At 42.2% G+C, this 14,080-nt stretch overlaps 1 protein-coding gene across 1 annotated transcript in view; it reads right to left on the bottom strand.

Annotated features, from left to right (window-relative positions):
* itgb5 (integrin, beta 5) overlaps positions 1-14,080 on the bottom strand; it is a gene marked incomplete in the record, with an annotated part of 81,906 nt that overhangs the window by 55,745 nt on the left and 12,081 nt on the right. Inside the window, 3 exon segments of the mRNA XM_036138812.1 lie at positions 600-854; positions 2,664-2,838; positions 10,103-10,233. Of these exon segments, the coding sequence (XP_035994705.1) occupies positions 600-854; positions 2,664-2,838; positions 10,103-10,233 (561 nt within the window).

The raw sequence follows: 14,080 nt of genomic DNA, 5'->3' as shown, positions 1-14,080 counted from the left end.
TACTTGAATAAGGTGCGCTGAAGCAGAAAATCTGCAGGTGAAGTGATCTTCATGGATCCCTAAGGAACACCATTATTTACTTCCACTTTACAGTAAACGTGATCCCCGGCCTGTTAGGAGACGCACATTCTAGGATTCTAATCCAGTTATACACAATCAGGTGTTAGATTACTCTAATGCAGTGCAAACAGATCCTAACCTTTACTTTTAATTCACCATGAGCTCAGGGGGAGCTCAAAAACAGTCTTGTGTAAAAGTTGCCTTCCCGATCCAGCTTTATGTGCTACTCTGTGCTGCTCTATCACAGTAAAACACAGCAATGCATTGAGACAAAATGTAGGTATTATCTGCAAGGCCAGCAGTCCTGATAAGGTCAGGCTACTAACATACAAAGAGAACCTGTGCGGGACAGAAGTTCAAATAATAAACAGCGGTAAGGGGAGGCTTCGATGTTGATCCAGGAAGTGGAGGTCTCTGAGGAGCCACAGTTCAAACCACCATTTCATCACCAAGGCTTCTCCATAAATCCTAACCCTGAGACGCATCCTGCAGCATCAGCTTCAGGGTAAATCTGAATTATGGAAGAAGGACGTCCCTACCTGAACAGAGGATGCCTTTATGCCTCGCGCAGGAGAAGTCGTCGCACTCGCAGAAGCTTCCGTAGATCTTCCCGAACTCCGACTCGTAGCAGAGGCACTGGTTGCAGCTGCACTCGCCCCGCCCGCTGCAGACCTGCTTGCCTTCGGCTTCCCGGCAGGCGCTGAGGTACATGCTGCTGGCGTCGCCCTCCTGGCACTCGCAGTGGGCGCCCAGGTAGCCCGGCTCGCACTGACAGGTGCCGCAGTTGTATGTGCCTGCGGAGTGAAGGGTTCGGTCAGCTTTTAGGCCATCAGTAGCCAGTCATTCTGCGCTGGTTCAGGTTCTGCCTGCTGGGACAGTTTCACACCTTCTGCCGAGCTCAGAAGTTCTCAAACACAAAAGATTTTTTTAATAGTTTATTTTAAGTTAACAGATAACTAGATTATTTCTTAGACATCATCTATCATCGATCAGGCCTCCTAATCTTCAAGGCTTCCTCCTCAGACCAGAAGGTTCCTGATCAGCGTTAAAACCTGCAGATCTTGACCTTATCAGTCTTGCTCAATCACGGTGTTTTCCTCCAAATTGTAAAGCACTGAAAATGCCAAGCAGCTGAAAAACAGGTATTTAAAACCAGTTTACGCATAGGTCTGCATCTATATTACTATTATTAGGCCAAAAACAACCACAAGTGGCAATCTCTCCATAATCATGTCAAGGAAAGTAACCATCAACTGCAGCAGCTTTGGGAGTAGTCCTTAGATAATAGAGGCAGGGTTACTAGCTGGCAGTATGCAGGGTATGTAACATACTGTACCTGTCTCAGTAATTCATTTCAACATCTTTGCTAGCATTGCAGCAATCACAACCTTCTTTTTACCTGTTTCCACAGGCAGTTGGAGGATGTATCATGGCTGATGATGAACTCTTAAGTTTTTGAGGTTAGAAGGCCTCCTTGTCATCACCCTAATCGTCATATCCTTCCACGCATCATCTATAAGATCCAAGTCAGAACTCAGAGAATGACCCTCTCCAAATCGATGATAATACTTCCCAACACAACCTACTCTGTCACCATCATCATCTTAATGCTCTCTCCTGGCTCTGTGCTGGCCTGCTGTTACTGCCACTTCAGTGTGTTCAGAGGAACCGTCCATGTTAGTGATTCATGTACATTTCGGGACCCTCTGAGCTTTCGGTTTCCTGTTGCAAGGAGAAGATGTTTTCAGTGGTTTAGCTTTCTGTGAATCTTTGTGTCAAGCATTCTAATTATAGAAAAAGGAAGGAACAGCAAGTTTCTGTTTATGTAACAAGGTTTTCCTGTTAACTTTATTTTAGTTCAAATGGTGAGGTTTTATTGAGATGAAGATGTCTGGTCATTTGTGTGATTATAATCTCTGAACAGATTATATCGACCCCTGGATTAATTTGGCAGGTTTTATTCGACCAAGACCAGGGTCGGACAATAATTCAATAACAATATATAATTGACTGATAGACGTGTGGTGCAACAGAAAAAAAGGGTAAAAAAAAAGTTCAATATAAGAACAGTTTTCCTTCCTTTTTGCATTCTAGCATATCATGTAGGTTAATACTACAGTCATTACATCCTCCCAACCAATCACAAACACAGACCCAGAAACGTTCTGTCATCAAGGTCCGCCCCTTTCAAATAGGTCAAAGGGCACCTTTTTTTTTCTTTTTTAAAAACTTGCAGTTTTTGGTAAAAAGGTAGTAGTCCTTGAATTCTGTGTTCTATATCTAAAAATAGGTCACTAAGCAACAGCATAAAATGCCCATGACTGCACTTAAAATATATGTTTTGAACGTTTTGATAATTATCAACATAGATCAATATGATTTCCATTTCATCGACATGCTTTTTTTTCTATATTGCCCTAACCAAGACTCAGACACAGCTACACATTTTCTTTTTAATTTAATAACTTCACATTTCTTCATTTACCCTCCCACACTAAGAGCAAGGTTGCAAGTACAGTGGAAATAAGTGTCACCGGATGGGGCCGACAGGCCAGCAGCTGGTTGTTTGCCAGTAGGTAGTTAATGAAAAGGTGCGACCGTACCGATGGAGCTGCAGATGCTGCTGTTGACCTGTGCCGTTTGGCTGCAGCCACAGTCACACTGATAGTCCACAGTCACCTCCAGAAGGTCCTTAAACCCCACCGGCTTTATCGTGAAGGTCTGGTCGGTGCCGCGGGGGGGACAGCTCCTCGCTTCCACGCTCACATTGAAGGACACCTACCCAGAGGACAAATATTCATTAGAGAGAAAAAATGGCAGGAGGGCGACACCCTGTTGATCTGAGAGGGCAGCTGCAGAGTGAATCCACCCTGTTATCCAATACAACGAACACGTAGCCAGCCAGTGGATGTGAACTATATGTGACCCAGGCCTGGAGGAGTGTACCACAGGCTGTTGATGTGGCCCTGGGTGCTTTGAAACTGGGACACAGAACCAACACCCATTTGATTACACAGAGGAAGGAGGGCCTGAGAGGAAAAGTCAAGCCTGGCATGATTCTGCTCTTCCACAGAGATCATATAAACTGTAAAGTAGCCTTGTTCCAACTGCAATCTCATTACCCTGTCGTAAGCCGAATGCAACGAAATTTCGTTTTGTATGCACTCTGTACATACAGAATGACAATAAGGTTTTCTAAGTCATCTTAGACATAAAAGAGAAAATGGGCCAAGACATGTGCTCCCCAGGTCCGGCACCAAGCTCTAGCTTTCTGGATCCAAACCAGAGTTATGAGATAACAGTAGCAGAGTCCAAGTCTAATTAGAGGGTGTTCCTATCGACATCACATAGTCTGTTTAAACCCCACTGAACTGTAGGTTAACAAGGGATAGAATAAGAGGAAAACAGACAGAGGGAAATAAATGTTCTGCTTTAAGAGTCTGAATAAAGAAATGTTATTAATGTCACCTAAAGACATTCAAATAAGGGCTGCATTTACTTAAAATGGACCAAGGCAACAGTTTCTTATGGTCTGTCAGCACTGAATAAGGCATCTTATTCTGCATTTGTGTTTGCTATTATTTTCAAAGCCAAGCATAGTCACTAATTTGCAATAAGCCACTTTCAGTCTTGTCATGGCATTCAGTTTGGAAGTACCCGCATTTAGGAAACATTCTCTACTTTTATACAGATTTTAGTGGATGAAAGTTTTAAATATTTTTAATTCTATCCTTTTAAGTGTCCATAAAATAACGACAGGCATCTAAGGTTTATCAGGACCTAAACATGAGGTAAATCATAGGAGTCATCTAATAGATTCCGGTTTTTAAAAGAAAAGCTAAGCCAACATGCATTAGGTGAAAATAGTCCCATAGGAATGAAAAAGCCGGATGTTCCTGATCAAACACTTGATTTATTAAAACAGACCATCATGTTTAAGCACCTATATAAAAGCAGGAGTTTCAGAATTGTGTTGATCACCAAGTCCATTTTTAAAGTATTTCAAGTTTATCATTAGGTCATCAGAAAGATAATTCACAAAAGGGGTAAAAACTAACAAATGCAGGCAGTTGCAGACCATGAAAGGCGTGGAAAATCTACCAGGAACCTACAATACAAGATTAAAACCTGAACAGGTTGGATTTTTTTTTTGAAAGAGATGCAATGAAACAACCAAGCAACTAAAGAATTACCAACATGTTTAGAGCACATCATACCAATGGCCAAGCACAATGTTGGAGGAGTAATGCCCGGGGCGCTAAACCATGAACTCCAGTGTCGATGCTGTGTACTCACTGCACCCTGACCGACCCTGTTTTTTGTTCCAGTAAGCATTTCAACTTTTCTCATCCATGACACATAACTATGTTATTTTTAAAGATCTAGTAAGGAAGAACCAGAAAATTGAGTGATAAAACATTAAAATGGAACGAGAGAGTGCTTTTTACGATAATCAGCTGATATCTATTATTCAAGTCCGTCTGCATCATGCCTGTTTAGTTACTTTCCAGTACCTAGGTAAGTTAAGGTTAGCTTACTTATATAGCACTTTTCAGTAATGAGACATTCAAAGTGCTGTACATGAACAGAAATAAAACATTACAGACATATATAGGAAAAGGAATAAGATAAATAAATCCTTGACAAGAATCCTTTCATACATTCAGCACTAAAGATTACCATAGGAATGAGGCTACCTACTCATCCTCCTGTCATCAACAACTGCAGCATCATCATCATCATCAAGTCCACATGCCTTTAGGTATTTTGATCAATTGATCTAGTTGGGTCCTGTAACCCTTTAGAAATCAGATGCATGGAGCCTTCCAATGTACTAAAAGACAGGGAAAGAAAAAATAAACACTTTCTACTCCTGTTGGACAGTAACTCGACACTGCTCAGTTTTATGCTGACGATATTCAAGTCAATCTGGTTTTATCTGCAAGTCAAGCAGCTGGGATCTAGCTTTGCTTCACTGTCTCTGTGAAACACCAGCACCAATTCATGATAGTTGCCGTGCAAAGGAAAATTCTCAATAAACTTGCTCCAGTTTGTCTCCGACGCTTTGATGCACAGATTGGCATTTCCGGGATGAGCAAACATTCTGAGCCGATTCAGAAAACAGGAAGAGGATTGGTCACATGTCCCTGAGAAACCCCCTCTGCCCAAACGCGGGGAGCTTAACAAGCTAATCAGGCACACAATTAAATTTACTGTAAATGTGAGTCAGGAGGAGACTGGCCCACACAATCATGTGGCTCCAAAAGAGAACTGTGAGGTTGTGGACACTGTTGGGGGCATAAGAGAGCAGGGTTGGACAGTGGAGGGGACAAGAGAGCAGCAAGCGGGGAGAGGAGACTTTGTTAGGGAAATCTGTCTGTGCATCTGAATGTATGATCTGATGCACAGGAAGACTCAGAGAGAAATCTACGTTATTCCAAGATCCGATGAAAGAGGGATTGGGGGTGGGCTTCTGTAACAGGAAGTGGATGGTTTAAAGAACCTCGTGCCATAAAAATAAGATGGGGGTTACCATGGATTAATCTTCGCAGATGATGGAATTCTTATGACAGCCTAAAATCCAATTAACTGGGACAAAACCAGAGACTTGGTCAAAGAAAACAACGCATAACTAAATTCAAATGAAACAGATTTGTTTGGACAAAATACACGGAGCTCAAATCCATTCAGCCTGAAAACCAGTTGGACTGCCTGGGTTTTCATGGGAGCTCAACTCCATTCAGTCCAGAGAGCATTTCTCCTCCTGCCAGCGGATTCTTTTCACGCCGAGCCCTTTCACAGGCCTCGTCCAGCCTGCCGTTGTGTAAGACCATTGAGATGCAGCATTAGGCTCAACTGGCAGCTCCCACCGAGGCACTGACTGACACCCGGGGAGTGGAGCGGGCCGTTTCCTAAGAAAAGACGGAGAACATCGGCACCCAGCAGGATAAAAGACATGAGCAAGGCCCATCACCCAGGAGCCCCTTTCAATTCATCCAAACCAAATCCCCCTCAGCTCCTTCATCACTGTTTCCCATCCAAAGCTAGCCCAGGAAAATAAAGCAGCCCAGAGGAGGGGCTGAAAGAAGGATTCCTTCATGGTGAAAGCTCGCCGGGAGACTGCATGGAAGAAACTGGCCCTCGCCAGCATGAACAACAGACAGACTATCAGACTGTAGCGTTGTTGAACAGAATATAAAGTGACCGCCTAAGCCTTACAAATGTACCAAAATCCCTTCTGAGATCAACACAACTGCTATAGATAACATGCCAGCCTCAGGTTTTGAACCATTCACCACCAACCATTCATCATCTGAAGTCTGCAAAGGCCCAAAATCAACAGCATGATTAATTTACATTAAATTACATGCACACCATGTAATAAAAACTTTACATGTTGTGCATCCCATAATATTGATACTAGATGACTGTGATTATGAACATGTCATTATTGCAAAGGCAAGAGCAATTTGATATATTGTGCAGCTCATGACAAAATTGTTATCCTACTCATTTTCCAGGAACAACAGGTTCCATGAAAGCCTAAAAAAATGGCAATTTATTTCAAAATATGATTACAAATGCTACTTTTTAAAAGTAGCATTTGTAAAGCCAGTGGAGTAATACCAGAACTAAAGTGATCCGCTCCCATTTTCTAGTTCCTGTTAGTAGGTGAGCGGCAGCATTTTGTACAACCGGTAAGGGACATGGATAGAACTCACATTCAGGCAGTTACAATAATCTAAGCAAGCTGGTGTAAAATACGGATCAATATTTCAAAGTCTTCAGGAAGAAAATAAGGCTCGTCTTTAGGAAGAAGTCATAGCAGGACAAAGCTCGTCTAAGTGTGAATTTAAAGAGAATGTCAAATAATATGCCAGGATTCCTGGCAGGATTCCTATCCAACCAAAAGAGCGGTTGGATAGAAACAAAAGCTCCAGAATGAGATTGGAAAAGTCTAACTTTCCAATGTTTGACTTCTTTTATATTGTTGAACTGGAGGAAATTTGAGTTTGTCCCTGCCGTTATATCAGCAAGAGAGTCTAATAATGGCTTTAAAGATTTATTTGCATTTTTTATTCATGGTCAGACAGAAATGTCATCAGCAAAGCAGACGAGTTTTCCCAAACAATGGATTCTAAGGGCAACATGTGTCCTTCTGTGGTGATGTAGCAGGCAAACTCTGTGTGCTTGAAACGTGGGTGCGGCTTCGAAACCTGGTGATGTCACAAAGAGCATCTGGTGTAAAAACTCTGCTAAATCAGTGTGCAAGTAGGAATGACGTACTGTGGCGTCCCATGAATAAGTAATGCAGCTGACGCATAGCCATAAAATCGGACACCAAACAAGAACGCAAGCGATTTTTAGACACTTCACCATCAATTGTATTGTTATATCAATATATACCGCAAAACATTGTGATAAAAGTTTAGGTCCAAGTTGCACATCCCCAGACCGGGTCTGACCCTGTCAGCGCGCCCATCTAGGCATTGCTCAAATTACTGTCCCCGACTAAACTAAAGTCACTATCCAGGAATAAATAAATACTGCAGCAACCAGGATATCATTTGTGAGTGACTTAAGTGGGGCATATTCACCATAGTAAGATTTCAATTTAATCTAAGAAGCTCTTAGGAATCATGAATCATGTCACCATGAGGACATTTTGGCGAGACACAGAGTTCACACAGATTCACACATAACACAGACACAAATCAAGACATAAAGCTCAAGTTCAATGCACCAACAGCACCTCCCGAAAAGCTAAAAGTCCGCAAACAGTCCTTGGCATCGGAAATTATTTAAACGTTCAAGTGAAAAAAGACAGCTAGCAGTCACTTTACAGAAAGATGTGATGTACTGTGCAACTGCATGAATGTATCAGACAAAACACTGCCTGAGATGTTGAAAAGTGTAGTCATTAAATATTGAAATGTTCCAGTTAATTGATACTAAAGTTAAACAGACATATACTAAAGTATTGCTTAAGCATGTACTTTTATCATTTTAACTCCAATATGCTGTCAGAGAGGCTGTACAGATGTGCAGTTGGTAGCACTGCTGCCTTGCAACATGAAGGTCTGGGTGGGTTTTCTTAGGGTACTCTGGTTCCTCCCTCAGTCCAAAAAACATGATTGGTCCCTTATGAGAGAGTGTCTGTGATTGTCTTCCCCATGTGTTGCCCTGTGATGGATGGGTGGACCCCGCCTCTCACCCAATGAGCACTGGAGGCAAACTTAATGCAGCATGAAAGCACGTAATATTACAATGAAAATTGTGATGCGATATATTCTGGCCATGGTATGAAACAAAATATATGAACTGGTCTGAGATTTCAGAGAGTCAAAAGTCAGACAGTCAAAGAGACATCCTTTGTCCCAGACAGTCGTGTTCACCACAGCATCAGCAAACATCTAAAATGTCTTCACACCAAAAGGAATGGGGTTTAGACAGGGTTTTCTTTCTCAATGCAGGTAGACCTGCTGAAATGAGTTAAATTAATTATCTCATAGCTCCCCTGGCTACAGCACACACAGAGCAGGAGACACAAGAAAGAACTACCACAGCTTCCTAGGTGACAGGCATGCAAGTTTGGACAACTCGAGGGGATTGCATTTCCCTGCATCATCAGATAACTTCAACCTTTAGAGAGAAAAAAAAAAAAAAAAAAAAGAAAAGAAAAAGAATTGACAACTTCATTACTCGCCCCTGGAGCAGACATTAGGACGAAGACTGCGCTGCTAGGGCACGACAAGGTGCAAACAAATCAGTATAAGCTCATGTTTTAGTTACTTCTGGTCATTTTAAACCCCAGAAATGAAAATGCAATGACAGTTTCTGACTCTCCCCACCCAATTTCTCAGCCTCAAGAAGCCTAACTTGGACCGGGATTGGGACACTGCAACACCAAGATGGAGCCGGAGCTGATAAACAACATTAACGGAAAGGAAAAACCTCCAGCAGAGGTTTTTCCTTCCTGTTAATGGGGAGTTTTTCTTTCCACTGTCGCTTCATGCTTGCTCAGTATGAGGGATTGCTGCAAAGCCATGGACAATGTAGATGACTCTCCCTGTAGCTCTACACTTCTTCAGGAGTGAATGCTGCTTGTCGGGACTTTGATGCAATCAACTGGTTCCCTTATATAGGAAATGTTTGACAAATCTGCATAATAAGATTGAATTTGACTTTGTAAAGTGCCTTGAGATGACATGTTTCATGAATTGGCGCTATATTAATAATAAAATCTAATTAAATTGAATTGTTTTTACGGATGTAGAGGATCTGTTGATGTTTAAAAGATTCAAAACCACAAAAAGGCGGTGAAAGGGAACTTGTTCCAACATGCCAATCCAGAAGATCTAGAAAAGCTAGTTTCAGTGACAGATAGGCGAGTTTGAAGGCTGAAGGAAAGATTACAATGTAGCCACAACAGAAGGGGTGAGTTCTACTGGATGATAACGTTTCTGCTTGTGCGAGCAGTGAGAAGAGATTAAACTGAGTTAATCAGATACCCTGCTCCCTCTGTTCAGTAACAGTAGAGAGCCCCGGCCTCCAGCTCTGACTGGAGCCAGACCGTTTGGAAACTCTGCAATCAGGTCCGTTTCTGATGGCTGAATCCTCCGTCCCTCCATCAACTTTAACCTGCTACCATACACTCCAATCAGTGACATTCCAGCCAGTCAGCCATCACTGAGGCTACATTAAGCCTGTCCAAAACCTGAGATTATAAAAAGCTACATGGCTTACTAAAAGAATCAAGTTACAATAATAATTTCTTTTAGATTACTTAGTTTAGATAAAACAGATTTAGCCCAATTACATGAAAAAGACAAAAGTCTTGTATTTTTTTTAAAGAGCTATATAGCAAAAACCGACAGTGACTGCAGAAAGCCACCGATTAAGTTTAAGCCAAAAGCACAAACCGGTGAACGCACTGCCAGGCTGGAAGATCACTTAGAGGTTTTTCTAAGGCCAACCGTAACCAAACGTTTAGAATATGAGTTGAGTGCAGGTGGGAGGCTTGGAAAAAAACGGGACTCACGGTGTCTCCAGTCTTCAAGTCCTCACACTTCCGGAAGCCTGGCAGCGGCTTTCCATCCTGGCAGGTGGCAGTGAAGGACAGGCCGATGTCCTCAGGGTGATCCGACACAGTCAGCTCCACTTTTGAGCGAAGGTTCTGTGGAAAACAAACAAATAAATCACGGTGAGAAATAAGATTCCTTACACAGTAGAACAGGATTTTCAGCAGCTCTCACTAGGTGCACCAGTTTCACAATCCTCTGGAAGAGAAGTGACATTGGCAAGATCGCTCCCACCCTGTTGTTTCATGCCTGTGTGTCTCTGGGTTCATAATAGGAAGGAAAAAAATGAGTGATTTCTCTGGTTCTCATTTTTTTGTTTTTACACTCGATTGGACCACAGCTAGGGGGATTGCGTGTGGATGCAGGCTGCGCTCAGAGTGCTCCAAACAGCCACACACACACAGCTGCAGCCTAACTGTACCTCCAACAAACAAGTGGCATTCCCACACATACGGGGGACATGGGGAGTCCCTTCTCTGACCCTGAACGGTGAGCAGCGGCCTGTGGATGCAGTCAAACTGAGACAGATGCACAGCCGGCAGGGCTGCTGCAGCCACTGAGCCCAGACGGGTTGACACGACGTGGCAGCTGGAATGTTAATGCCTTTGTGTGTCAAAGATCACTCCCACACACTGAAGATCATTGAGCCCGCCTTCCACACACATTTGAGGTCAAAACTAATGCCGGCTTCTCCCAGCCGAGGAGAAATTTGCACACCGGCACAGGAAAGCGTTGAGGAGAAAGCCTGCCTCTACACTCCCACCGCTTCGTGATACGTGTTTCATAAAGATGCAATGAGATGAGAGTCTGGCTTCCATTTAGAGGCCAGCCAGGAAGGGGAATAACATGCTATACTCAGAAGCATATGAAAAACACCATTGCCTTGGAGTATTTAATACAGCGTCCAGCAATACACACGCGGCAGCTTCAGTGTGCGCATTGAGGAGTTCCACCTAATCTTCCCAGATGACAGCTAAAACAGAAGAGATTTTAACTGAATGCGTTCTTCAAATCTTTGTTTCGTTATTAAAACTGCTGATGACTGTCCTGCCAGTCAAATGACAGATGAACTTACCCAGAACCTTATAATCTTGCTGCATAAAACACCAAATCAGGAGAAATCTCATAATCCTTACGTAGGAGCCTAATGTTATTTCACAGCACGCGATATGACACCAAGCCATTATATCCTAGAAAACCGAGGATTCTGTAAAACTTTTCTTGTTAAATTTAAAAAAAAAGCATCTTGTTGAAAGATGACTCCGAAACTATAGTTTATGCCTTTGTTACATCTCGACTGGATTACTGTAATTCTTCATGCTTTGGAGTTAGTAACTCATCCTTATCACGCCTTCAGTTGGCACAAAACACTGCTGAACGGCTTTTACCTGGAACATGCTGGAGAGAGCATATAACTTCCATCTTATCCACTCTGCACTGGTTGCAGGTCCATTTTAGACTTCATTTCAAAGCTCTTATTTGTTTTTTTAAGTCTCTAAATAGTCTTGTAACTCCCTAACTTTGGACCGCAGGGTATTACAAAAAAATTACAGAATGGCCAGAATAATTGGTAACTATGTGATGACGACATCAGTTGCAATATGTCCTGTTTTTCTGTACATCTCTCTCTCTCATTAACATTACCTGTTATTACACTGTGGTCTTTAGTAACTGACATAGTCGTCTGTGTCAGGTATGGACATCTACAGCCGTGAGACTCACTCCAGCACAATGAACATATTATTGGCATATAACACGAATTACTAAAATTTGATATATAATATAACCAAAACTTCATTCCAAGCAGCAATGACGATATATGACCATCTACTGTGCAGCCCTAATTAAAGGACTTGGCTTCATTCTTTGCTGTTGCAGATCGCTGCTGCGATTAAAATCTTCAACCCGTCGTTCCGGTTTATAGCCATGGTTGACTCGTTAGATAGCGTCACCTTTAACTGTCCAATAATTTGGTAAACAGGAGAATTCATGGTCGACTTGACAATAGCAAGGTCCCAAGGTTGTGTAGCTGCAAAACAATCCCATATTGTCTCCCCTCCAACGTATTTTAATATTGATATGGGTTTTTATCTGTTAACATGCTGCATTTTTGTTTGTTTCTCGTCTTAGTCCAAAGGACATTGCTCAAGGTGTTTTGTGGCTCATTTGTATTCCATTTTTACAAATGCCGTTTGTGCTAGACATATTCTTTAAGAGAAAAGAGAATTTGTTTCCTTTCCAACCTTGTTAAGTTTTTACTGTCCTGTTTGCCAACATTTAACCTGCTTAAAGCTGGTTAAATGTTAAGTCGTGCGAGAATTACTTGGATCGGGCCGAGTTTCAGCTTGATCGTGCGTCCTGCATCGTGTAGTATACAGGGGGTAACCAGGGGGTAATGAGGAGGTAACGATGGGGTAACGAGTACCGTCTAACTGAGGCATGTAGTCTGAAATGGAGCTCTTGTTTTTTGTCATTTCTCTGAACAGTGACTAAGGTTCTGACCGTAGGATGGATTTGCTGGGATGTCCCCTCCTTGGTAGACTGGTGACTGCCTTAATGTCTCCAGGTGTGCACAATCATGCTCGCTGTGAAACACTGAAGCACATCTAGCTTGGAGATGGGCCAGTTACCCTCCCTGGATAGCTGAGCAGTGCTAGTTTCTTTTCTAAGGTCACGTGTTTCCTCCGTGGCATTTTGGCTTCATCATTGTTTGAGAAAATAATAAGGGCATGGAATCTCTGTAGTTGAATACTTGAGGTTAAATTCAAGCAATTTTAAAAACTTGGCAAATTCTGTAAGATTTTTATCATGGAAACCCTGCAGAATCCTTAAGTTGCTTCATGACAACATAAAGAGTAACAGTGTTTAACCAGATCAGTGATGATTCTCACAACATTTGCTTACTAGAAATCTCCAGTTCAGCTTTGCTCGTCGGACCCGTTGCCAATGTTCTCCCTAATTTTTCAATAATAATTTCTATTAGATTACTTAGTTTAGATAAAACTGATTTAGCCCAATTACATGAAAAAGACAAAAGTCTTGTATTTTTTTTAAAGAGCTATATAGCATATTTTTATTTTTAGAGTAGGGGTCCTGCTAAGGAAGAACTGAGTGATTTGCACATCTTTCAGAGTTCCAATTTTATTGCTATTAAATTATTTACATTTTCTGCAGTGAGATTTAGCATTAGCACGTGGTACTGTGCGGTCTCCCCTCTGTCTGTCTCCTCCAGGGCAGCTGTGGCTACTAACATAGCTCACCACCATCAGGGTGTGGATGTGTGCATGAATGGGTGAATGACTGACCTTTTATTTATTTCACTATTCTCAGCTCGCACATCGCTTTTCTAACACAAAGAGGGAAAGCTCTGAGTACTAAATTTCTTTGTGCTGCTCTTCGTTTTTTATGCCAACGGCAGCTTTTTAATAACGTAGGAGACGCAGAAAATCTTTCAGAGGCAGCTGTGTGTCGCGCTGGGTCTGTTCCATAGACAGAGACCCACAAGATTAATAACAGAACTACACAGAATGAAAGCAATAATTCATTCTGCATCAAATATTGGCACTTCCAGGTCTAATTTTCCATTCATATATTTTTGTTTCCATTCATATTTGTCCCCACCCCCCCAACCCCTTTGCTTGCAATAAATGCAGTATTCCCAAGCAAATTCAAACATTCTTCTCAATCACTGGCTTTAGGTGTTTCAATCATTTCCATGGTATGCAGACTGCAAATGGTTCTGAAAGGTATCCAATAATGGAAACAGCCACAGCCACAATTTGATAGGCCACATAAAAGAACTCCCTAAAGTGAGATCAACAGTTCCTGAGGAGCATAGTGCTACAGACCTCCGCACTTCATATGGTCTCCAGATCAGCTCAAGAACCTTAACCTGGCTAGCCCGATTGATCATGTGTAGTACTCTAGTTCTGCAACAC

This window comes from Fundulus heteroclitus, chromosome 7, assembly GCF_011125445.2.
Source record: "Fundulus heteroclitus isolate FHET01 chromosome 7, MU-UCD_Fhet_4.1, whole genome shotgun sequence".
Classification (NCBI taxonomy): Eukaryota; Metazoa; Chordata; class Actinopteri; order Cyprinodontiformes; family Fundulidae; genus Fundulus; species Fundulus heteroclitus.
The sequence above is the reverse complement of the archived record's forward strand: the minus strand, read 5'-3'. Positions and strand labels throughout refer to the sequence as shown.